At 54.4% G+C, this 25,818-nt stretch overlaps 1 protein-coding gene and 1 long non-coding RNA gene across 4 annotated transcripts; one reads left to right on the top strand and one right to left on the bottom strand.

Annotated features, from left to right (window-relative positions):
• LOC130831486 (uncharacterized) lies at positions 1-21,150 on the bottom strand. Its single transcript, XR_009048062.1, has 3 exons — positions 20,959-21,150; positions 18,933-19,051; positions 1-165 (listed from the first exon to the last, which is right to left on the bottom strand). It is a non-coding gene; the product is annotated as an uncharacterized LOC130831486 (long non-coding RNA).
• Positions 16,642-25,818, top strand: HMGA1 (high mobility group AT-hook 1). Of its 3 annotated transcripts, none has more exons than XM_057699681.1 (6): positions 16,642-16,769; positions 17,015-17,131; positions 20,337-20,515; positions 22,320-22,403; positions 23,060-23,110; positions 24,468-25,818. In XM_057699681.1, the coding sequence occupies exons 3-6, from the start codon at positions 20,381-20,383 to the stop codon at positions 24,519-24,521; spliced, it is 324 nt and encodes a 107-aa protein (XP_057555664.1). In that variant the 5' UTR covers positions 16,642-16,769; positions 17,015-17,131; positions 20,337-20,380; the 3' UTR covers positions 24,522-25,818. The 3 variants fall into 3 exon arrangements, with proteins under 3 accessions (XP_057555664.1, XP_057555663.1, XP_057555662.1); XM_057699680.1 differs by having other exon boundaries at positions 16,644-16,771; positions 20,337-20,482; XM_057699679.1 differs by having other exon boundaries at positions 16,686-16,791.

The raw sequence follows: 25,818 nt of genomic DNA, 5'->3' as shown, positions 1-25,818 counted from the left end.
TCCAGTTTTTACCTAAGTACAAAAGAAATTGAAAACAAATACATACAGTTATAGCTTTTAAAATAACAAGAGTAATCCAAGGAAGCAGACTCTTCTCTGGTTCAGTTCTTGGAATCAAGGAAAATTAATACACCATCTTTTCACTTCAGGTTCTATGCCTCGAACCTATAGAATAAAAGCCATTTTCTTCCTTGTAAATATAAAACTTTCATTGTTAGGTGGTAGTAATGGGAAACAAAGATAGCATATTGTTTGAGTTGCTTGGGTTTTTTTAAAGATGACATAATCTAAAAAAAATGAACTTGAATTTAAGAATTAGCCTTTAGGATACACAGAATGTTAGCAGTGCTGTGAGTGAGTACGAGAGACTTTTCCTGTGGAGTTATATATTTCTGTATCATCTGAACCTTACAATAAGCCAGGATTGCATGTGTAATTGAAAAAAAAGACATTTAAAATAAATAAAACATAGCCTATACTCCCCCTGAATAAAATATGTGCACATTATAGAAAAATACAGAACTATATAAAAGGACAATTTTAATCACTCACAATTTTACCCTTCAGAGAGATTCCCCATTGTTAATATCTTGATATGATGCCTTCAATTTTCTTCCTATACTTGTATATGTGAGATAAGTAGGTAGGTAGATGATAGATGAATAGAAGGATGGATAGATAGATAGATAGATAGATAGATAGATAGATAGATAGATGATAGATCGATAGACTTTAAAAAGAAACTTCGGATCACTCAAATTAGTTTTTTCCAAGACTGTATTATGAAATTTTCAAACAGACAGCAAAGCTAAAAGAATTGTTCAGGGCTTCCCTGGTGGCACAGTGGTTACGAATCCACCTGCCAATGCAGGAGACATGGGTTCAGTCCCTGGTCTGGGAAGATGCCACATGCCAAGGAGCACCTAAGCCCGTGCACCACAACTACTGAGCCTGCGCTCTAGAGCCTGCACACCTTAGCGCCCGTGCCTAGAGCTGGTGCTCCACAACAAGAGAAGCCACCGCAATGTGAAGCATGCGCACTGCAACGAATAGTACCCCCCACCACCACCCGTCACAACTAGAGAAAGCCCGTGCGCAGCAACTAAGATCCAAACAAACAAACAAAACAACAAACAAACTAAAACAAAGAAGAAAACAAAAAAACAGTGTACTAAACTTGCTTTATCACATAGTTACCCAACTGGATATAGTTGGTTCTTCAAATTATCATACAGTAACAGAGACCTCTTTTGGTGTGCATTTCTATTAATTTTACACATACAGACACATGTAACCACCATGTTCAGGATTCAGAACAGTGCCATCATCCCAATAGACTCCCTCTTGCCATCCCCAGGTGGGCACATCTTCCCCTACCCCTAGGCCTGGGAACCACTGATCTGTTCTCATCACCATTGTTTTGTCTTTTCTAGAATGTCACATAAATTGGACCATACAGTCTTAAAGGACATGTGTCATTTGAAACTGGCTTCTTTTACCCACATTGTTATGTGCAGCAAGAGTTTGCTCCTTCTTACTGCTGAGTTCCCTAAATGAGCCACAGTTCATGTATCCACTCTCCCAATGTGGGTTGCTTCCAGTTTTGGGTGATTATGAATACAGCTGGTATCAACATTCTTGTATAGGTGTTTATGTGAATAGAAGTTTTTGTTTCTCTAGGGTAAATATCTAGGAGTGGGATTGCTGGGTCATTGATGTTTTAATTTGCACTTACCCAATAGCTAATGACATTGGGTATCTTTGCATGCGTTCATTTGCCACCTGTATGTCCCTTCGGGTGAAGTGTCTGTTCAACTCTTCTGTCTGTTTAAAATTGGTTGGTCATTTTCTTACTGTTCCGTTTTAAGAGTTTTTAATGAGTTCTGGATACAAGTCTTTTGTCAGATATATGATTTGTAAATATTGTCTCTCAGCCCATAACTTGTCTTTTAGTTTTTTTTAATTTTTAATTTTTTTTTTGTCTTTTAGTTCTTCTAACAATGTCTTTCAAAGAATCTTTTGATAAATTGATAAAGTCCAATTTATCAATTATTTTCTTTCATGGATCCTGGTTTTAGTGTCATGTTTTAGGAACTCTGGCTAATCACAGATCATGAAGATTTTCTCCTGTTTTCTTCTAGACGTTTAATAGTTTTAGATTTTACATTTAGATCTATAACCCATTTTGACTTAATTTTAGTATAATGTGTGAGGTTTAGGACATATTTCACTTTCCTTGCATATAGATGTCCAGTTGTTCCAGCACCATCTGTTGGAAAGACTATCCTTTCTCCATTGAATTGCTCCGCACCTTTGTCAAAATCAATTGGCCATATTTATGTGGGTCTATTTCTGGGTTCTCTATTCTGTTTCATTGATCTATGTGTCCTCTGACAATACCACACTGTTGATTAATGTTGCAAGCCTGTTGTAAGTCTTAAAATCGTATCACATGATTCCTCCAAATTTATTCTTCCTTTTCTTCTTCTATTATTTGTTTGTTTGTTTATTTATTTATTGCCTGTGTTGGGTCTTCATTGCTACGTGCAGGCTTTCTCTAGTTGTGGTGAGCCGGGGCTACTCTTCATTGCTGTGCTTCGGCTTCTCACTTCAATGGCTTCTCTTGTTACAGAGCACAGGCTGTAGGCATGCAGGCTTCAATAGCTGTGGCACACAGGCTTAGTTGCTCCACAGCATGTGGGATCTTCCCAGACTAGGGATTGAACCCATGTGCCCTGCCTTGGCAGGCGGATTCTTAACCACTGTGCCGCCAGGGAAGTCCCATATTCTTTTTTTCCAAAATTGTTTTTAACTATTCTAGCTTCTTGGCCTTTCTATATAAACTTTAGAATCAGCTTGTCTGTATCTATAAGAATTCTGCTGGGATCTGACTGGAATTGTGTTAAATCTATAGATCAGTTTTATGAATTGTGTCTCCCCAAAAGGTATGTTGAAGTCCTAACCTGGGCCCAATACATCACCTCAGAATGTGACTATTTGAAAACAGCACCACTGTAGATGTACTTAGTTAAGATGAAGACACAGTGGGATAGGGTGGGCCCTTAATCCAAGGTCCCTATAAGAGGAGAAACAGACACACAGGGTGAACGCCATATGACAACAGAGGCAGATGTTTAAGTGCTGTAGCTACCAGCTGAGAGACATCAAGGACTGTGGGCAAACCACCAGAAACTGGAAGAGGCCGGGAAGGATCCTCCCCGGGAGGCTTCAGAGACAGCATGATCCTGCTGACACCTTGATTCCAGACCTTTGGCCTCCAGAGCTGTGAGACAATAAATCTCCGTTGTTAAGCCACCCAGTCTGTGGTACTTTGGTACAGCAGCTCTAGGAAACAAATACAATCAGTTCGGAGAGAAATAACATCTTTACCATGTTGACTCTTCCAATCCATGAATGTTTCTCTGTGTCTTTAGATCTTCTGTGATTTCTTTCATTAACATTTCAGCATAGACATCCTGCATGTTTTGTTAGATTTATACCCAAGTATTTCTCTTTGTTTGTTTCTTTTGGGGGGGAGTAATCATAAATAGTACTGTCTTTTTGATTTGTTTCCAGTTATTCGTTGCTAGCATATAGAGGTAAAATTGATTTTTGTGTGTTAATCTTGTCCCCTGCAGCCATGATGAACTCAGTCATTACTTCTAAGAGTTCTAGAAATCTGTAGCATTTCTGATGCACTTAATATCTTTGAAAAAATTATATAAATTGCTATAAAACATTCTGTGATACTTCACTTTATTTTAGCAATTCCCTCCTGTTGGACATTTATATTGTTTCCTTTTATTATTATTACTATTATTATCAATAATGGAATGAATTTCAGATTCTGGGACATAAATCCCTGACCCCTTTTCTAATTATGTCAGAGACAAGGTTCCTAGAAATGGAATTAGCAGGTCAAAGAGCTGAACCCTACTCAAGCATGACACAGGGCTTCAGCTGCTTTCCAGAAAGGTCAAAACAACTCCTTCCCATCAACTACATGTGACAGCACTCAGTGCTCTGAAACTTTGCCAGCATCAGGAATTATCACTTTCAAACTCTTTGCCATCTCATAGGAGAAAACCAGTATCTCCCTTGCATTTTAAAGTAATCCTACCAATCTGTTCACCCCTGCTCAAACCCTTCCATGGCTCCCTGTTACCTTCAGAATAAAGTCCATGCCCTGGCTGACAAGTAGATTCCCCAAGATCAGCTCCAATTCACTCCCTTCATTGTCAAGTTAGGCTGCGTCCTCCTCCTACCCCAGGTGCTACAGCATGGCTGGTTATTTCCTAACCCCACAACAAAAGCTCTTTCCCCTCCAATGCTCTGCCCATGCTGTCTTCTCAGCCTGGAATACAGGTGTGCTCGCCCTGCGTACCCCTCCCCAAGGGGTTACCTAGGAGAGGTTTAGCGTGGCGGATCTGGAGCCAGACTATGTTCCAGCCCAGCTTGGCTGTGTAGCCTTTGGAAAGTTATTTAACCTCTCAGTGCCTCAGTTACCACAACTGTAAAATGGCAGTAAGGAGAGCCGCTGCCTCACAGGGTTGTTGCAAGGATTCAGTGAGTTGATAAGAGTATATCAGAACTGTGTCTGGCACTTGGGAAGTCTTAATACATCTTAGCTGCTACTATTGTTATTATTATTCTGCCCCCTTCCTAACCTGGCCTATCACCCATAGGAAACAGCCCTCTGGCATTACTCCACGTGCTTCTCGTCTAAGTGAAGCTACTAACCCCACCGCTGTCCCACAGACTCACTATGATGATTCAAAGAGCTAATAGGTATCCGAGTGCTTTTTAATGTTGCGTACCACTCTGCAGAGGGTATCATCTCTGCCCGCCCCCTACCCTTGGAAAGAAGGAGCAGGATAATGGCAAGAGCTATGACTCACTGGGTGCCGAGCGCTGTGTGCTTCACTGAGTGCTTGCCCAGCAGCGCAACAGTTGGGTCCCTGGCAGGATGGGGGACCCCAAGCCAGGGGCTTCAAGAGGCTTTAGTCCAAGGGCTCTTTACAGGGGTGCTGGAGGGTGAAGGGGATCAGAGAAGGGTGGTGTGGTACTGGGACCAGCAGTGGCAGGAAGTCGTGCCTATCAAGGCTGAAAGGGCAAGAGGAAGATGTTAGGTTCCTGGAGCTGCGGTCATGGAGAGGCACAGCTGCAGCCAGACCTGGGGCCAAAGCAGGGTCGGGGCAGAGGAAGGAGTACCCCAACTCCTCGCCTTCTCCTGGATCTTCTGCGAGTGGGTACTGCCCAACAGAAAGCCAGCTGAGGAGCGGGCCCAGGGCCGCACCCAAGCGTCAGCCTCGCAGGCACAGAGCAGGTCAGAGCAGGGGTGGATGGGGAGGGTAAGCGGGTGGATGAAGGAGAATAGCAAGCGCGGGGGGGGGGGGGGGGGCGCCGGAAAGATTTATGCTCCACCACCGCCTCCCACTTCGTGGATGAGAAGATGGAGGCCTAGAGACAGGAAGTAAGGTGCCCGCTGTCACAGAGCTGGGGAGGCGGGGCTGCGAGAGAAGAGCAAGGCTCCGAGGCGGTGGCCCCTCTGCCCAGCCTCCAGGGACAGGCCGCCGGCCCCCAGGTGTTAGCAGGACTCGGGGGCGGTAGTCCCCACGCGCTCCTGTCTCTCTCCTCCCTTCCTCTCACTTGTCACTTGTGCATCCTCCCACCTTCGGTCGGCCAGGGCCTCCGTGGAGGCTTTCGGCTCTCCCTTTCCTGTCTGTGTCCTTCTCCACTTTCTCTCTCCTCCCATTGCTCAGTCTCCCTCTGTCAGCCTCCCCTACAGCGGACTCTGACTTTCATCCGCTCTCCCAGCTCACTTCCTCAGCCAGCCACTCTGCTCTAGACGGTACCCCCCGTGCCCCTCGGTCCTCATCTCTGCCAGAGCCTCGGTCTCCCCAGCTCTCCGCCCGGGCACCCGTCGCCGCACGCCCCGCCCCTGTCGCCGGCCGTCCCTCCGCCCCTGCGGCAGGCGCGGTGGCCGAGCCTAGGGGCGGGGAGAGCGGGGCTGGCGCTGCGCCCGGCCTGAGTCACACGCATGAGGCAGCGTGAGTCAGGCGCGGAGGGAAGTCCCTACGGAAGGGGCTTTCGGAGCCGCAATCGAATCGCAGGGAAAGAGAAAGTGTTCGGAACGCGCCTCTGACACAGTGACCTTGTGTGAGCCCGCGCCGGACACACCCCCACACCCTCCCCGCAGACATCAACACGCACACCCCCAACCCACCGAGGGGAGGGCCTGGCCCGCGGCTCCGGAGGATGGGCGCGCAGGGACTCCCCTGCCTGCCGCGGGCGGCGGGGAGCAGGCGAGGACCAGCATCTAGGGTCCCGTTCACAGGACAGTCCCTCTCCCCGCTTCCAGCATTGCTCACATGCAGCCAGACCCCAGACCCTATTGCCCGCACGCAGTGGGGGGCAGGCTGTCAAGAAGGACCCCTTGGTGGTCGACCAGATCACGTTATGGCAAACTGGTGTCCTACAGGGATAAAAGATCCCCTCCCAGCCTTCTGACACTGACCTGGAATCAGATCGGCTCCATTCAGTTAAACAAATATATATTGAACACCTGTAATAAAAACCAGTGCCAGGCTCCAAAACCCTGAAATACAACCGTGAACAACACAGGACAGTGAGCAAAATATGTTAACTTATGCCCTCCAAGAGCTGACATTCTAGGGGTGGGGTGAGGAGACAATAAATAAGCAAATGATCTACACCAGCACTGTCCAACAGAAACAGAATGGGAGGTACACATGCAATGTGAGCTATTACAATGGTAAAAAGAAACACATGAGATTAATTTTAATAATAGATTCCATTTAATCTAATACACCCAAATATTATCACACACAGAATATTACTGAGTATTTCTACATTTTAAAAAATACTTAGACTTCAATAAAAATTAATTAAAAAAAAAATACTTAGGCTGGGAAAGCCAGTGAGGACTTTATAGTACTTCCATCACGTCTAAATTCGGACTCGTCACATTTCAGGTGCTCAGTCGCCACCTGTGCCAAGTGGCAACATGGTGGGCGGCAGACTCTAGATGGCAGATAAGGGCTATGGAATTTAAAAAAAAAAAAAAAAAGTAGAGCAGGGTAGGGGGTGGGGAGAGCCCAGTGGGGTAGGGCAGCATTCAGAAACGTGAGACAGCAGATACGCTGAATCCTTGCTCTGCCACTGGCCTTGGCAAGTCTCCTGACCTCACAGGTGAGCCCCAATTTTCTCATCTATGAAATGGGGACACGATTCCTGCCGTGTGGATTGGAGTAATGCACATTCATTATTTCTGTCCCCACCCCTCCAGCATCTGTAGCAGTGGCCAGCAGAGAGCCTCCCAATTTCAGTCACATCTCCTCCGCTCCCAACACCTAATGGCCACAAAGACAGCCTAGCCTCCCCCCACCCCCAGACACTCCATCTTTTATCCATTTCTACCCCTAGCCACAGCAAGATACTTCACATCTTTCAACCTCAATTTCACTGACTGTGTGATGTGTACTTGAGTTCTCGGGAGAAAAGTATTGTAGACTTGTAGACCACCTTGCTGAACCAGGGCATTGCCCAGATGGGTGGGGCACCTAAGGGGAAGATGACTTCCTTCTTTAGAAACTAGAAGGATTTCTGCCCACGAAAGCCATCCTGGACTTCCCTGGTGATGCACTGGTTAAGAATCCGCCTGCCAATGGAGGGGACACGGGTTCAATCTCTGGTCCGGGAAGATCCCACATGCCGTGGAGCAACTGAGCCCGTGCACAACAAGAGAAGCCACCACAATGAGAAGCGCACAGACTGCAATGAAGACTAGCCCCCGCTCGCCGCAACTAGAGAAAGCCCGTACGCAGCAACAAAGATCCAATGCAGCCAAATATAAATAAATAAATAAATAAATGAATGAATGAAAGGAAGAAAAAGAAGCAAGCCATCCTGCCCCCAAACCCCCTTCCACGAAGGGCAAAACTGCCAGAAAAAGAGATGCATAGGAACTGTGGACAGAGCCCAGGGAGCAGGGGTGGAGGAGAGGGGGCGGGAGGGGTTCTAGATCACCTTTATAGCCCACTTCCAAGGCAGCAGACCCACAAGCCTCAGGGGAGTTTGAGGATCAACAATCGGCCCCTTCCTAGGGACTTCCCTGGTGGTCCAGTGGGTAAGACTCCATACTCCCAATGCAGGGGGCCTGGTTCCATCCCTGGTCAGAGAACTAGATCCTGCATGCCACAACTAAGAAGCCTACAGGCTGCAAGGAAGATCTTGCATGCCACAAGCCCCAGAACAACCTAAATAAATAAATAAATATTGGAAACAAACAATCAGCCCCTTCCTGGGAGGCTGGGGGGCTCCTGAGGCCCCAGCAAGGCTGGAAGAGGGGCATGGGAGCTGGGCCCAGAAACCCCCAGAAAAAGGAGGCAACAGGGTTTGGGCTTGGGATGCAGACCCACCCTCACCCCACTCCACCCCCAAAGCCTGGGAACTGGCAGGACACCCTGGATTGTGACCCAGAAACCTGGCTGTCAGCAGCTCCTGCCTGGCACTGCCCACATCGAGCTCCACTGCTTCCGGCAGGAGTCCCTGGCAGCTGCCAGCAGGGCAAGCCTTTGGTTTTCTTTGCTCACGGACTCACTTCTCTACCCCTAGAGACCCACTCCAGACTCTCCAAAGCTACCAGATCCCAGCAACTGGTTTCCCGCCATCCAGACCTCAGAGATAAGGCGAGGGCGGGGAGGGTGGAGAGAGGGGAGTGGTGGGGAGGGTCCAAGCCCAGGTCTGCTAGTCCCAGAGGGCAGGGCCACTGACCTCCTAGTGGCTGGAAAGGAATAAAGAAAGTAAAGTAAGAAAACAAAGAAGCTGGCTACTCAGTTCACAGTGAGGACTAGGCCTTAGGGGACTGACGACCCCCAGGATTCGTGAGGTTGGGGAGAGTCCTGGAGGCTGGATGCACGGAGTAACCAGGTTTAAGCCAGGTTGGTGGGGAGGGCAGCCGCTGGGCCCCTCCCCGCCGCCATCTCCTCCAGGCCGGATTCTAGACCAGCAGGCTCGCCCAGCTCTGCCCGCCTCCCTCCTCCTCCGCTCTCCCGCCAGTGGCTACCTCCCCTCCCCCATCCCACTTCTCTCCCCTCCCCCAGCTACCCACTTCCTCCGCCCCTCCCCCAGCCCCTTTCGCTCTCATTCATCCATCCATTCACCAAACTTCTGCAGAGCGCCAAGGCCTCCTTAGGCCTGGTGCGAGGCTCCCGGTGTGCCCAAGAACCAAACAAAGCCCTAGAGGATTCCGGCGACTCCCGGGCCTGGTGTTGGCTCCTCCCCCCACCCCTAGCCCACTTCCTCCTCAGCCCAGGCCCCGGCTCTTCGACCTCCACCCTGCGTTCCTTTCTCCGTCAACTCTAGCCCTTGGCCCGTTGGGCTGTGAGTCCTGCTTGGCGCCCAGTGTGCTTCTGGATCAGACAGGCAGCAGCCCCTCCTGTGCATTCCCAGTATGGAGACCCCCAGGGCCACACTCTCAACCCTAAGAAAAGTTCCGGGTGGGGGTTCAGAGTGGTCTGGAGGGGACAAACCACTGTGTGATCCAGGGCACATCTCCCCATTCAGAGCAGCAACCCCCTGCAGAGGCAAAAGGAACCAGGCAGGACTCATCCAACCCCATACTTTGGGCAGGAGGGCGCCTCCTCGCAGCTAGTTAGGGAGAACAATCACTTCTGAAGGCTGCAGGGATCAGTGTTCCCCCTTGGAAAGCAGGCAAGGAATAGAGACAAGAGAAACAGAAGTCAAAGACCATATGAGAATCTCCTGAAACCTTAGGGCCTATTCCCAAAGTGTGACATGGGTGGGAGCAGGTGGCTAAAGCCATAGGACATGAGTTCCCAAGTCCCACAGCTGGTTAGTGAGCTGACACAGACCTCCAACCCCAGCGGGCGCATGGCCAGGGGAGACAAACCCAGCACAGGGCCTCAAGGACTCCAGCACACACCCCAGCTCACAGAGAACAGTCACAGGCCCGCCGTTGCTGCTCTTAACATTTCCTTCCACTGGCTCATGTGCACAGGGCCTTCACAGGCTGCACAACTTTAAAGTGTGTATTTTCTGGGAATTCCTTGGCAGCCCAGGACTCCGAGCTACCAATGCTGGGGGCCTGGGTTCCATCCTTGGTTGGGGAACTAAGATCCCTGCAGCATGGCCAAAAAAAAAAAAAAAGGTGTGTATTTTCAGCCATTCCTGAGTGGGAGGAGGTGGCACGTTTGGGGGCGTTTTACCCACAGAGCCTGTTGCACTGGACATTGTCAGAAAGTACCTTAGACCAAAGGGAAACTATTTTGTTCCATGTAAAGTGTAAACCTTACACTCTCCCAAAGCACAGTCCACTGAGCTGCCACCACGGCCCAGACACCAACAAGCAACCCAGCCAGTCCGCTCCAGCCAAAGGACCAAGATGGTTGTCAGGTGGCTGCCAGCTCCTGATGACTAAACCTGAGACCAAGGGGGGAAAAAAAAGCAATTTCCCACAATTGGTGGCAAACTATAAAATCTGAAGGTAATGCCCACTAGAAATGAGTCTGGGCCCAGATCACTTGAGGATGATGGTGCAGCAGTATTAACCTAATGAGACAAAAACCAGGTGCCTCTGTAAGGTACAGAAGCCCTGTCTCCCTCAGTTTGGGCTACTCCGTCCCTCCCATGATGAACTGCAGGGTTCCTTGCCCTTCTCTTTGCCTTGAAGTTTGGGGACAGATCCCTTAAACCGCTGCCTTGTGGGTTGGCCTCTGCTGATAACTTTGGGCTAATCACGCTTCATTCAACACATTTTTTGAGCTTGAATACTGGCTGTGCTAGGCCCTGGGGATACCTAGTGAACACAAAAGGTAAAATTTACTGCCTTCATGGTGCTGGCCTTGCAGTGGGGAGAACCGGCAGAAAATGCAATACATGTCATTTTTATTGATAACAGTTCAGTAGAAAAGTTAATTTATATAGCATGTTAGAAACTCGTAAGTGCTACAAGGGAGAAAAAAAAAAAAACATTGTAAAGTGGGTGAGGGACTGCAGGGGGCTGATGTGCAGTTTTAAATAGCATGGACAGGTAATAGACCTGAGGCAATGAGAGGGCAGGCCCTGAGGATGTCTAGGGCAAGAGTATGTCATGCAGAGGGAATGGTAAGTACAAAGGTCCTAAAGTGAGCTCATGCCTGGCAGGTCTGAGGAGGCTTGTGTGGCTGCAACAGAGCAACAGGTAGGAGATGAGAGGGTTGGGGGGAATGTAGATTGCAGGGCCTTCGTGAGGACTTTGTTTTCACTCTGCATTAGATGGGAGCCCCTGGAGAATTTTCAGCAGAGGAGGGACATGCCTTACATTTTAGGTAGAAAGAGATTTAATATTTAATGCTGAGAAACAGGTGCTTACAAAACCACTGGAAGAACTGGAAGACCCAGCTGTGGGCCGAGGCTCGTGGAATAACACAGACTGAACTGCCTGCCTCTGTCCTGATCTGGGGAGCAGGAAATCGGGAGGCCCCACCTGAATGGCTGAGCTGTGATCCAGGGGCAGGAGGCTCCTCTGCCACCATCCCTGCCTACAGACCCTCACAAAGCTGGTGACTGGATGCTAAATGTGCTACAGAAAACCCCACATCTCCACAGCAAGACTTCCCTCCCCTTGCTTCCTTCCCTCCAAATTTCACTCTGTCAAAGGGGAACCTAATTTACACCCCAAACTAGCTTCAAAGGAGTGTGGGGAAGATGCCGAATGCTAGACCACCATATCTGTCACAGCCCCAAGCCCATCATATGTCAGATGCCCTGCTCCCTCCTTCACCTGGTTCCAAGGCCTCCTGGGATGCTCCACCCACACCCTGGGCCCCTGCCCTGTACTCCCCAGGATCCCATCACAGTGGGTACCACGCTGATGAAGCCATGTACTGACCATTTCTCCCCACCTCACTCAGAGTAAGCCCCCTGAGGACAGGGAATGTAGCTACCTTGTTCAAGACCCCTATCTGACCAGGCTGGGAGAAGGAAGCAAGACTACCCAGCTTGGGAGAAAAAGCAGTGGAGGAGAAAGTAGCAGAATCCCAAGCTATTTAACCTCCCTGAACCTCCGTTTTAACACCTGTAGAATGGGGGCAACAGCATTACTGACCTGGTAGGGGTTGAGGGATCGGAGGGGACATAAGCATTTAGTATGTGCTCCTCAACTCCCCCTTTTCCTTAGGTTTTTTCCCCGAGGTTGGAGAGGAGCTGGGTTTCCCTGGGTTCCAGCCCTGAAGTAGGCAGCTGATGAAGTTTATGGTGTCCTGGGGCCACACAGGGTGGGCTGCTGGCTCAGGGCAGGGGGGCAGACAGGTGCCCGTCTCCTGAGCCCTCCTATTCATTGGAGAGTTTTTCCCTCGAAAGTTGGAAGCAGAAAAGGCCCTCCTCCCACTCTGGGCCTGCCAGGCTTCCTGGCAGCAGAGTTTGTGGTCAGCAGGGCCTGGAAGCCAGATCCTGCCAGATGACCAGATGTACTAGTAGCTGGGTGACTCTCCAGGAGAGTGGTCAGTGTGCACTAGGGTGACCCTATGTCGGGCTTACCCAGGCCAATCCTGTTGATATGGTCCAGGTCAACCCCAGCTGGAATGGGCCAGGTCTGGTTCATGCTCCTAGTCTGGTCACAACTATTAATAGTACCTCCTTTTGCTCTTAAGTGCTCTGCTTGTCTTTAATAGCTGGGAATACATATCCTATGATCCAGGAAGTGCTCTCCTAGGCATGTACCCAATAGAAATTTGCACATCTACTCACCAAGACATACACTACAACATTCACAATAGCACTATTTGTAATAGCCCCAAACCAAAAACTAACCATATGTCCTTCAACAGAATGGATATCTAAACTGTGGTACATTCACACCACATAACTATGCCGCAATGAGAATGAACATTCTGCAGCCATGTGCAATGGCGGGAATGAATCTCAGACAAGATGCTGAGTAAAGGAAACTAACCCAGAGGGTATCTAACGTATGATTCCATCCATCCGATGCACCTGAAAGGTGAAACTAGAGGATGCTATTAGAAGTTGGGACAGTGGTGACATAAGCAGGGGGCTGGATGTTCTGTTTCTTGACCTGGATTGTGGAGGCACAAGGATGCTCACTTTATGAAAATGCACTGAATTGAAGAAAGGATTTGTGCATTTTCTGAACGTGTAGTTTCCATCAGTAACAGGTTTACTTGAAAAAGTATCCAGGTTTGGACAAAAGGTTAAATAATTCTTGTTCCTCCTCTGCATACCTCCTCCCGTCTACCTTCCATGTTGGGCTGGACACACAGAACATCATCACATCTCATCCCCATGCCTTTTGGAAAACCTCAACTAACCCAATCGCTAAATGTAATGATCACACCGGTCTCTTCCTCTACTCTCCTAAGAGCTGCAGTTGACTCAGAAGCAAGAGGCAAACTGATAAGCAAATATACTGACTGCAGAGATGAATCCAGACACCAATTCCCAGAGAATGCTAAGGGACACCCCAACCTACCAAAAACCTCTGCATTTTCAAGCCACAATTGAAAGATCACCAAGCCCTGCTACTCCACTTAGCAAGGCAGGTAAAGAACTAACATTCATTGGGAAGAATTTCAACAGCCCAAGTGAAAATGAGCTTAACCTTCAGCTGTCCTGAAAAATAAAGTTGACCCGAATTCCCCATTCCCTGGACATTCCTGTTGGGTTCACTGAAGTTCATTGGGCTGTCCTTGTGAAAACTGTATAATCAGATTCTGAGGGTAAGAAAATGCTTCCTGTGGGGAAGACTGGTTCTGATATGACTGATCCCCTTGGGACCCCCTCCTTCAGGCCTTGACCAAAAGGGTTGATGCCCCAGGCCTAGAACAGCTCCCTCTCCCAGCCTGTTCTGGGTGGCCACCCACCCAGACCCCACCTACCGAAACCCCACTAAAGCCTGCCGAAGCCCATCTCCTCTAGACTTCCCTGACACCCCCACCCCCAGCTCCCATCCTCTCTCTTCCTGTAGCACCTAAGTCTCTCTTTTAAGTACCTAACCCCCTAATTCAAGCTTCAGGAGAGCAGAGAACATTACTTTGTTCATTGTTTGTACCCCGAGTTTGGACTAGTGCTTGGTACACAGGAGGCCCTCGATAAATAATGAATGATTGAATGCTTTCTCCTCATGGCACCTCTGCAATTGTTGCTCAGCTTTTTCTGGTGTGTTGCTGGTCGATTCCTCTAGACATGAAATTCGCTGGGGCAAAGACTATGTCTTACTCATCTTTATCCCTGTCATTCACCCTCTGCTTAACAAACACTTATTCAGAGAGGAAAGAAAGGAAGTCAATTCGGGGCATCTGCAATCCAGAAACAATGGAGGTGGGGGTCCGTGGGTAGAGTTATTCAGATTTCAAGGTGTGGGTAACCCAGGAGAGAAACAAGCTACTATATTTGCCTACAAATTTATTTATGCCTGCCTCTTTCCGGAGGGTTTGAGGTGGCTTACAAAAATACACAGACATAATACAAGGTAACAAACAAGTCGGTGAAGAAATCAGGACGAGGCGAAAATAAGAGTAGGAAAAATAAGATGAAGTCGGCTCCTTAGAAGTGGGCCAGAAAGTTGGCCAAGTTTTCCCACAGCCCATTCGGGGCGGAAGGCCCTCTCCCTTTCCCACCTCCCTGCCTCTCAGGGGCCACCACTGGCCGCACAAGGCCCGGAAGAGCTGCCCCGAGCTTAGCTGTGCCCAGGTGAAGGGCCGCCAGCGCCGGAACCCCGGGCGGCCATGGGGAGGGCTGCGGGTAGGGGCGCGTGGCTCTGGGTGGGCTCTCCCTGGCCCAGGCGTGGGCGCCCGGTTGCTGGCAGGGCCCTTTGACCCAGCCGGGCAGGGTCAGAGCTGAAGGGTCGCTCTTCCACTCAACGCTGCAAAGGTTCTCGAGCTAGCAACGCAAGGCCCTCCAGCCAGATCTACTCGCGGCCTACTACGCGCGCGCTCGGCGGGCAGGGCGCAAAGATGGAGGGAGCAGCGCGCCTTCCACCCCGCCCCACCCCCACCGCCCGCTCCAGACAAAGGGGCAGGCCGCCCCTCCCCCGGCCTCGCCCTCGCGTTCCCCCTCCACTCTCCTCTCCCTTCAGGCCGCCCTTCGGTGACTTCCTCTCCCCTCCCGGGGCAGCCCAGGGACTTCTCAGGAACTGCGTTCCACCTGGGCGCGGGGCGGGGAACCGGCGCGCGGAGGGCGGCCTCCCGACCCACTCCTAGCCCGGGCGGGCCCCAGGCCCGCGCCCTCCTCCTTGAACCCACTCGATTGGCCCCCAGCGCCTTCCCGCCCTGGCGTCCCCGCCCCCACCCGGCCGAGCACGTGCTGCCCCCGGCCCGAGCGCCCCCGGGTGGGGGCTGGGCCCACTCCCGGCTCTGCTCCCCACCCCCACCGGAAACATTCCTGAAACATTCCTGAAACTAGGAGGCCCGGCCCCTCTGGTTCCCCACCCCGCCTCCACTCTGGGCTCAGGGTTTTCCTGGCGTCCCCCTCCACCGCCGGCTCGCCCCCTGAGGAGGGGGCTGGGCCGGGGCCTCCGCCGACCAGGGAGGAAGAAGGGGAGCAAAGAAAAACATGAGTCACAGCCGTGTGTCACTGGGCCGCATTGCAATTCCCTGCATCACGGGAGGTGTGGAAGGCCGCCTCGGGGACCAGGGGCGGGGAGGTGCAGGCCCGGCCTGCAGGGCGCGCCTCTGACAGCGCCCTTTCTTCTCCCACCTCCCTCCTCGCCATCTTCCCACTTTGGCTTCCTTCTCGTTTGTGCAACAAGTCTTTGTTGCGCCGGTCGGGCCATGCGTGGCGCGTACGGCGTGCGTAGACTCAGTCCCTGCCCTCAAAGTGCTTCCAGGCGACCACCGGCTCACGATTTCTTATTTTTAAAAAAGTCACAGCGGAAGGGGCCAGGGCACCCCGTGGGGTCGCTGGTCTGCAAAACACCATCCGGGTCACCCAAAGGAAGGCCCCCTCTCTCAGGTTTACCTGTAAAGGAGCCAATCGTTTGCCTCGCTTGAAGGCTGCACCTTGATTTTGGTTCACTCGGGCCCATTAATACATTTAAACTCTGGATTTCACAAGTTTCACGTTTGAATTTCACAAGACCTGCATTTCACCAGTCAGCCACACGCGGGTTGGCACCGAAATGCACATGCTGACACCTGTCCGCCCAGGGGAAATCTAGGAGCCGCGTATCTGGGCGAAGGGGGCGGCCGGTAGGCCGCGAAATTCTCCAACCAGCGCGTTTCTCTCCACCCCTGCCGCCCGCGCGTACCCCCGCAGGCACCAACGCCCGCCCACATCCACGCGCCCCGCGGGCGTCAGGCCCACACACCCGGAAGGCCCCTAGAGGTGACTCTCCCGGGGACCCCCGTTCCACGCCCTCCCTCCGCTGACCCCTCCAAACACCTCCCCACGTCTCCCAGCCCGGGACTATGGAGACTGGGCCGTGGCCCCCGGTTCCCAGCCCAGGCCTCCCGTGCACGCCCGCCCGCCCCCAGACGCCCGGCACCGCACGCCCCTCCCTGCAGTCAGCACCCACCCGCGCGGCGGCGGCTGCAGGCGGGCGGCCGCCCTTTTAAATCCCCGGGCTCATTTGCATGGCCCCGCCCCCCTCAGTGACACGGCTGGCGCGGGCGGGCCCGTCCCCCCTGCCCCTGGGTCGCTCTTTTTAAGCTCCCCTGAGCCGGGGCTGCGCTCCTCTAATTGGGACTCCGAGCCCGGGCTATTTCTGGCCCTGGCGCGGCTCCAAGAAGGCGTGAGTTCGCGGCCCCTCCGGTGGCTCCTTTTTTTTAATATCTATCATTAAATTAAATTATTTATTTATTGAGGCCGCGCACGGGCCGTGCCTAGCTTCCTGCCCCTCGCCATCCTTCAGGGGAGGGGGAATATTTTTGTCCCCCCGCCTGGATGTGACATATAAATACCCCGCGGGGGCCTGGGCGGCGAGCACGCGGCGGCGGCGGTCTCTGAGCGCCTCTGCTCTCTCTCCCGGTTTCAGATCCGCATTTGCTACCAGCGGCGGCGGCGGCGGCGGAGCCAGGCCGGTCCTCAGCGCCCAGCACCGTCGCTCCCGGCAGCCCGGAGCGCGCACCGCAGGCCGGCGGCCGAGCTCGCGGTGAGTCGTCCCCGGGGCCCGTGGCGGCGGCGGCGGAGGGGGGCGCCAGCGCCCCCGCTGCACGCCGCCCCTCTTGCAAGCCGCCCGGGGCTGCAGCGCGCGCCTCCGGCTTTATTCCCAGGCCGGGGCTGCGCGAGCCGCCGGCGGGGGAGGGCCGCGCGGCGCGGGGGCGGGCTGCGGGGGCCCGGCGGCGCGGGGAGGGCGCCCGCACCCCTTCCCCCGCGCCGCGGGCGCCCTGCGGGGGGCGGGGACCCGGGAAAAGCGCGCGGTGGGGGAGGGGGCGCGCGGCTGCGGCGAGCGCGAGTTGTGCACCCGGCGGAGCCCGGTGCACCTCGCGCGGCCGCCGCTCCCGCCCGAGCCCGAGCCCGAGCCCGGGCCTGGGTTGTGGGGGGTGGGGAGAAGAGCAGGCTGCGGCGCCGCTGGAGAGTGAGGGGCCAGGTGGCCCCCGCAGCCTGGGGAAGTTCTAGAAGTGAGAGGGATGGGCAGGAACCCCGCAAATCGGCCTTCCTCCAGCTCGGCCTTTCTCCCGGCTAACCCCTCCACGAATGAGGCCGAATCGCCGGCCTGGGTTTGGGGCTTCACCCGGATCCCACCTCTGGCCCGGCCCGTGCCTCTTCAGCCCCCAGGGCCCGGCCTGCCCTCCGCCCCCACGAACTGGTTTCTCTGCTTTGCTGGGCTCTGTTGGAACTAGTCCCTTTGACTCCCCGTTTCAATTTTTTTTTTTCTCTAGGGTTTTATTTTGCGGGGAGGGTGCGGAGGGAGGTGCCTTTCTTCCTCTCCCCCGCGCACGCCAGGTTTCCTGCCCCAAGGCGGGCTTTGGGTGCCCCCTCTGGCAGGAAGTGGGGCCGGGTGCACCCGCGTGGCGGTGCATGCGGTCGGGGTGCACCGGTTTCCCGCGCCTGCAAAAGCGGCCTGCGCCCCTCCCCCCGCGCGCCCTGGCCCCTAGTCCCATCGGCCGACCTGCAACCGCCGGGCGCAGACAGTTGCAGAGTCACCCTGGGCCCCCGGACTGAAGCAGGGGCGACAGGGACTTTAACCAGCCCCCAGGCGAGTAAGGCAGGTGGCGGGTTAGAAGGGTCGCCAGGAACCCACTCCATCCTGCTCTGTGACCAACTTGCTCTATGACCTTGGGCAACTCATCAGCCCTCTCTGGGTTACTTTTTTTGGGGAAAACAAGGTAGTCCCATGATTTCCTAGAGTCATCCGTGCAGGTTGTTTCAGCATTTGCGGAGCCCACATTGCGTGCACAGTGTGTGGAGGAGACATGCTTGAGTCCCGAAAGGGCTTATTACCAATTGAAGATTGAAGTTGGGCCCTAAACGTGGCTTCGCCAAGCCAGGCCTCTGATGTTCAGAAACAGGTGGAAGAGACAAGCGTTTGTTGGTCTCACCAGGGAGGACCTCAGGGCCTTCATTCAGTTGGTGGAGGCCTGGATCTGGGGTGGGGGTGAGCAAGATTAAAGGGTCCCCAGCAGCAAGAGGTGGGGGGAGACAACCAGGGACACCCACCAGGATCCCCAGGCAGGCTGGCCAGGGCTTTCTGGGATTAGGGGAAGGCTTCGCCCAACTGGAACCCCCTCTCTGAGGGGGCTCCAGCAAGCCTCATGTGAGGTCAGCACTCATTTAGCTGATTAATTTTGATGTTTAGTTTTGAAGGGGGACCTGTGGTGTAATATAAGATCCTAATCACCGCCTGTAATTATAGAGCAGGCTAAGCCACTAATGATGGAGCAGGATAAATCACCAACCACCTTGTTTAAAAGGGTCTTCAAGTCTGAAATATTATAAAATGGAATAATTACCAAAGTCCCGCCGTCTGGAGCATTTCAATACTTGAGGATCAGGGGCCTCGGGCCCTCGAACAATCACAAGTTTGCAAAAATGGTCTTTCCTCTCATTGGGCTAAAATTGGAAATTGAATCTGAAAAGGGGAAAGAAAGTCATTTTCAAATGTTCTAGTTCTCATTTTGATTGGAATGAAGCTTTCCGTTGTGAAGCGTTTTTAAGTTTTACCTGGTCTGATCCTTGCAGGCTGGAGAGGCAGGTGCATTATCTTTAGCCCCATTCTCGAGAGTGAGGGGCTTTGAGAAGTGGAGCCACTTGGGCCCACCCTTTGCCAAGAGCAGCCAGGGATTGGTTATCAGGGAGGTGTGGAACCATAGGCTTCCCAGGACGCACCTCTATCTGTAACTCGGGGATAATAACTGGGAGGACAGGGATGGGGGTGCGGGGCCCTCACTGTCTTTTCTCAGCCTCTGCAAGAGACTCCCAAATACAGGGTGCAGGTGTTTCTTGAAGAGGGGGGTTTTAGGTAAATTCTGTATTAGGAGGGCTGATTAAGCCCAAACAGGCCTCAAAGGAGAGAAAGGACCAAGGAGCTTTTAGGATCAGCCCTGCTAGGGCTTCAAGGGGTCAGCTAGCATCTGTTACAAGGGCCCCTCTCAGCTGGAGAAGTCCCTGCCCCTCATGTAAGGAGGCATCAAAGAGAAAGATCTTATCTGAGTCCAGGTGGGTGGGAGCAGGCAAGGGGGAAGAGGAGGCTCACCTTTTATCTTGGGGTATCTTTTCCTCCCCCCACCTCACCCAGTGCAGTTTTAACCCCCTTCTCCCTTCTTGCCGAATTGGACCCATCTTTGAACTCCCAAGGCTTTACACAGGGAGAGAACAGCAGAAAGAACTGGTGGGGCCCTGGCAGATGAGCAGTACTGTGGACGAGGTGGGCCAGGGATTGGTGTCCACGGCTGCCAGATGCCCAGGGCTCATTCTGTGCTTACCTTTCCTCCCTTGTTCCCTGTGAGCTACTCAGGCTTGGCTTTCTCTTGAAGAGAAGGGGCAGCTTGGTGGAGGGAGGGGGCCCTGGCAGTGTGAGGACCCCCAGCTCCTCCACACCTTTGACAGGGCGGCCTCACCCACAGCCAGGTCTGGGCTGGCCGAGCTCTTGGGCCTGGGCCCTGTGGGGGTGGCAGGACAACAAAGAGCCCTTCTGAACAGGAGATAAGGAGCTGATTAGGGCCAACGGCCCAGCCCCGCCCTGTGGCTGCAGGCTGGGCTGGGCAGACGCCCCCATCGGCCAGGGTGGGAATCGCAGGGGCTCCTGGGAGCAGCAGTTTCCTGCTGGGTGTTTTGAGGGTGAAGGTGGGAGTGGTGAGGGGTAGGATGTGGCTAAAGCAAGATGTTTTGTTTAAAAAACTCTTCCTGCCTCCCAGCATCCCAGCCATCGCTCCTCCACCTGCTCTGCCGACAAGAGAAGATGAGCGAGTCGAGCTCGAAGTCCAGCCAGCCCTTGGCCTCCAAGCAGGAAAAGGACGGCACTGAGAAACGAGGGCGGGGCAGGCCGCGCAAGCAGCCTCCGGTGAGTCCCGGGACAGCGCTGGTAGGGAGTCAGGTGGGTGTCCAAACCTTCGCCTTGGTTTTCCTCTTTGGGCTAGGGAGGTGCCAGGCATCTTGGCAGGTGGAAACAGGACTGGCAGGGCGCAGCCGCATTCCTGCACGTGTGTGTTCTTCCCACACACCTGCGCACCCCACACACGCATCCCTCGAGCCTGAGACCCCGGGAGAGAAGTGTGGCCCAAGGGAGCTCGGAGCCTGGGCCAGAAAGTCCAAGCCAGAGGTGACCCCGTGGTCAGTCACACAGGCCGGTGCTTACACTGTGGTAAACCACCCACCCCCGATTTCCAGTCCGTCGCGGACCCGTGCCTTTATGAAACAGGGGAGATGAATTATAGAAGCATGAACGTTTACGCGTGTGAGGCCAGTGTTTTCAGCTGTTCTGTTCATCGCACATGGTGGTGCCTCGTGAATGTCCTGTGACGGTTTCTGAATACTTACGGTCCGATTCTGTGCTTCCTCATCCCAGGACAGTAGCGGTTTCTGGGCCAGCACCTCTTCACAGGCCTCCTTGCGTGGCCCTGGTTTGGGCTTTGCCCCAGCTCTGGAAAAGGGAATGGAAGCCCAAGAAGCTTAAAAATGTTGGGGAGTTGATGGCAGAGTGATTCAGAGCCTGGTTTGCCCCCTGCAAAGGTTCCATGGGGTTAACTGGCCAGCCTTGCACTGTGGGCACCCCAGGGAGCTTGGCCAGTCAGACTGTGGGGACCACCTGTTACATGGTGAACATCTTGGTTTCTCTCACAGAGGGGCAGCTGTCCCCACATGAGAGGCAGCTGTTGGTGAAGCCCCATTACTCTCCTTTCATGGGGGAGAGGAGAGGAAAGGAACTGTGATTTACACATCAGGCAGGTCGTGTCCACCAGGCCCCATGCACCACCATCTGTAGGTGGAGAGGTCTGTACGGACTCTTCAGGAGCCATGAGGAGTCTGATGGGTGGTGGAATTCAGCTGCCTCTTGCAGAGCCCACAGTGTGTGTGGGGACCTCATCGTAGTCTCTTAGTTCCCTTGGTCTCCCCCTGCCGCCTGTTAACTGTGGTCAGTGGGGGTGTCAGAGAAGGGGTGTTGCATTCCTGGACCATGAACAGCTCCCAGGCAGCTGCCTGGGGAAACCAGAGCTGACATGCCTTTACTGCCCAGCTTCCATGCATTATGTGGTGGCTTTTTATTCTGTCTCAGGCTGACTAAAATCTCAGCAGCACCAGTGGGCAGGGATCTCTGGGGTCCCAAGATCTGGACATAACTCCTTCTTCCTAGGAGGCAGCCTGGAGGGAGTCCGGTTTGCAGGTAGAGGGTGGAGGCTCCCTCGGGGGAAGGGGACCTTTCCCCTCTTCTGTATCATCTGAGGGGTGGGCAGTGGTCACAGCCCAGTGCTGGACACTGGTGCATTCTTCATTTAATTCTCGTGACACTCTGCCACGTAAGTCTCCTCACCGTTCACAGATGAGGGAAACTGAGCCTCAGGCATTAAATATCTTCCCCGAGATCTTAGAGCTGGTTAGTAGCCTAGCTGGGATGTGGACAGAGCTGCCTAAGAGTGTCTTTCTTCCCCCATGACACCCTTCCCAGAGGCCTTTTGGCCTCTTTGTCATTTTGCTGTCAGAGGGAAGCAAGGGGAGAGACTTTGCAAAGGATACTCAAACAGAACCTGAATCCCAAGGGCTGCCTGCCACGGTTCCTGTGGATTTGGAGTGGGGGCCATGGCTTGCCGACTTCGCTCTGCTGGGCTGGGCAGAGGGCTCTGTCTTGAAAGGGGTGGGACAGGTGGCTTCTGCGTCCCTGACTGCCCTATCTGTCTTTGCAGAAGGAGCCCAGCGAAGTGCCAACACCTAAGAGACCTCGGGGCCGACCGAAGGGGAGCAAAAACAAGGGCGCTGCCAAGACCCGGGTGAGGCTTGAGGAGGGCCTTCTCCACACGACAGCAGCTGTGGGAAGTCTGGGAAGGGGCTGGCTTGTCCTTATTCTCTGCACCCCCCTTTACTCTGGCATATGGGGGGTGATGGGTCTTTGCTAATTGAGGAGAGTGGGGCGATGGCTGAGGTCTCACTTCTGGGGCTTGGTCCTGCCCAGGACAATGGGGAAATCAAGTCAGATGTCTCGCAGCTTTCCTGGCCTGGAGAGAGGCGAGCTGGGAGGAGCAAAGGGGCAGCTCCTACCTGTGCTGAGAATGTCACCTCTCCTGGAGGCCCCCTGGCCTCCTGAGGGAGTGGGGAGAAGCGGGGACGGCTAGATCTTGCAGTGGCATCAGCCTTTCAAGAGAAGTTGTTTTGTTTTTTATTTTATTTTTTCTGAGACACGACTCACATCCTCTGAGTCATGGGTGGAGGAGGGAGTGGGGGGGCGTGTGTGTATGTTGTGGGGGGGGCAGTGTGGCTGGCCAGTCATCACCAGCTGGCCTCGGGTGGGCCTGCTGGGGTGAGAGTCCTGGACTGCCCTGAACAGGGGAAGGTAGTTCTGCCCCTCCCTGCTCTCCCTCACCATCCAGGGCACTGGTCAGGGCACTGGACATCTTTGACATAGTGGATCTTTTCTCTGACCATCTAGAAAACCACCACAACTCCAGGGAGGAAACCAAGGGGCAGACCCAAAAAACTGGTGAGTGAACAGGTGGCGGCAGCTGGGCTCTTCTGGGGAGGCTTTTAAGAGTGGGTGATGCCCCATCCTGTGCCCGCACAGGGAGATGGTTCTCCCTGGCCTGCAGGGCCAGGAATGGTGGGACTTAACCATCTGCCCAGGCCTGGAGAAGGGAAGGGATTTGTCCAGGGCCCCGGGCTCCTGGCACCCAGCCCAGGGCTTTTCAAGGGCTGTGTCCATGAGAAGTCCCAGGTAGAAACCAGACCAGACTCCCTGCCCTGTCCTACTGGGGGCGGTCCCTGCCTCTCCTTCCTCTGTTTCTAGAACAGACTCAACTTCCAGGGTGAACTCTGAGGTCATCTACTAGTGTGTCCCGTCCCATCCTCCCCCTCCCCCCCCCACCATTATAGAAATGAGGATGAAAGGAGGTTTAAGGAGCAGCAAAGGAGCTCAGCCTTGGGCAGCAGGTCACTTTGGATGGGAGCTGAGGTGCGATGCCCCATGGAGGTACCTCCCCACAGGGCACCATCTATTTCTAGACCCGCAAACAGCAGGTGGTGGAAGTAGGCTGGCTGAGTTGAGAGATGCCTCCAGGGGGTCCCCTGCAGTGAGGGCCCTCCCAGCCCTTTAGACCCCCCCCCACACCTGTCCTCCCTGAGGCGATCATTCCTCGAGCTCCTCAGGCTGCGTGAGCTGAGCCACCAGGGGGGGCTCGGGGGTGCTGGCAGGGCCCAGGAGTGAGTAACAGGAAACAAGTTGTTTTGGAGTCTGTGCCTGGCACGGGGGCCCCATGTGGTGTCCCGACATTCCCGCCCCGTGAGTGAGCCCCGGCGGCACAGGCACACACTTCCCCTTCCTCCCCGCCCTGGCCTGGGGTCAGCCCGCGGCCGCGGCGCTCCGCAGCCCAGCAGCTGCCCCTGCGGGCCAAGGCCACCTGGTTCCCCTGCACCCACCAGGGGCGGCTCACGCAGCCTCCAGCCGCCCCTTCCCTCCTCGTTTCCTCTCCCTGGCCGCCGCCTCTCCTCCCTCCCCGAGAGCCAGTCACTTCCTCACGTCCTCACTTCCTCGAGCTCAGCGGTGCCCTGAGCTCTGCCAGGTCCCTCAGCCTTGGGCCTGGGGGCCAAGGGGCCTGGCTCTGTGTGAGAGCAGCATGTGTGTGGTTTTTTTTCCCTCCGTTTAAATTCTTCCTTTTTTATGAATGAAACTGGGCCGTGGAGGTTGCTGAGTCACCCACACACTCAGCCCTGACTCATCCCCCTTCTGGAGAGCCAGGGAGTGCAGGGCGGGGGGGGGGGGGGGCGAGCTTGGCCTCTGGGGGGGGTGGGGGAGGAGGGGAGCGGGCCCAGCACTCCTGCTGATGGCCCTGCCCCCCCCACAGGAGAAGGAGGAAGAGGAGGGCATCTCGCAGGAGTCCTCAGAGGAGGAGCAGTGACCGTGCCGTGCCGCCAGCTCCCTCACCGAGGAGCAGTTTCCTTCTGGGACTGGACAGCTCCGCTCCGCTCCCACTGCCCCCAGCCCTTACCCCAGGCCCCCGCGTCACCGCCACCCACCTGTGCCCTCACCACCACACTACACCGCACGCACCAGCCGCCGTCGCAGGGCCCTGGGGCCCGCGTGGGGAGCAGTTTCCTTTGATTTCAGGTCCCAGCGACCCCTCACCCACATGCCGCACCTGCCCTCCTGGACAAGCTGACTTCCCACTTAGCGGCTCCCGCGCTGCTGCATCCCCGCTCCCTCAGCGTGGGGACCTTGCTGGCTGGGCTCTTGGTTTGGGGGTCCCTTCTGATCCCCGACTCTTCCCTCTGGCTTCGCATCAAGGGGCCTGGGAGGGCTCCCCTGGCCTTAAAAGGGGCCCGAGCCCCACCTCATTCTGACATGCCCCACTCCCACTGCACTAGCGGCAGGTCTGGCCCCTGGGCAGGGGTGATGGGCCCCAGATGCCCCAGACCAACCTGTGTCTCACCAGGTGTGGCTCACACCCCCTCTGCTTCCTTCCCACCTTGCCTAGTCCATGCACAGGAAGGAAGGCAAGAGGGGGTCAAGCCCCCTTCCCCTCTAAGCAGGTTCTAGCCCGCCTTGCCGTCACCCTGGAATCCAGTGCAGTGATGGTGATGCAGAGCCACCTTTATGCAGGCGATGCCCAGGAGGCCTGGACTCCTTGTGGCAGCCACATACGGCGGGCTAGAGCCACTCCCTGTCCCTGTCTGCTTCCGTTCTAGGCCTCGGTTTCCCCTTCCTTCCCTCACTCGGGGCACTAATAACAAGGAGCTAGCCTTGCCCACTCCCACCCTTCTGCTCCTCCCCACACCCCAAGGTTCTGGTTCCATCTTTCCTCTGTTCACAAACTACCTCTGGACAGTTGTGTTGTTTTTTGTTCAATGTTTCATTCTTAGACATCCGTCATTGCTGCTGCTACCAGCGCCAAATGTTCATCCTCATTGCCTCCTGTTCTGCCCACATTCCCCTCCTCCAAGATGCTCTTAGGGGAAGGGGCGTGGGGCAGAGCAGGCTGGGTTACCGACTACCCCAGTCCCAGGGAAGGTGGGGCTCTGCCCCTAGGATGCTGCAGCAGAGTAAGGAGGGGGGCCTGTGTTGACCGTTGGGTGTAGGGGCCACCTTCTCCCCTGTTCTGTCAGGGAGGAGGGAGCCGTTATTTGTCCCAGCCTGGGGCCCCCCCCTCTGGTTTCCTATTTGCAGTTACTTGAATAAAAAAAATATCCTTTTCTGGA

This window comes from Hippopotamus amphibius, chromosome 11 (assembly GCF_030028045.1).
Source record: "Hippopotamus amphibius kiboko isolate mHipAmp2 chromosome 11, mHipAmp2.hap2, whole genome shotgun sequence".
Taxonomy (NCBI): domain Eukaryota; kingdom Metazoa; phylum Chordata; class Mammalia; order Artiodactyla; family Hippopotamidae; genus Hippopotamus; species Hippopotamus amphibius.
This window is presented reverse-complemented; position numbering and strand designations above follow the sequence as displayed.

Coding starts and splice junctions, on each gene's coding strand:
- HMGA1 (XM_057699681.1), top strand. CDS start 20,381: ATGAGCGAGTCGAGCTCGAAGTCCAGCCAGCCCTTGGCCTCCAAGCAG. Junction 20,516..22,319: donor CAGCGCTGGTAGGGAGTCAG/GTGGGTGTCCAA, acceptor CTGTCTTTGCAG/AAGGAGCCCAGCGAAGTGCC. Junction 22,404..23,059: donor AGGGCGCTGCCAAGACCCGG/GTGAGGCTTGAG, acceptor CTGACCATCTAG/AAAACCACCACAACTCCAGG.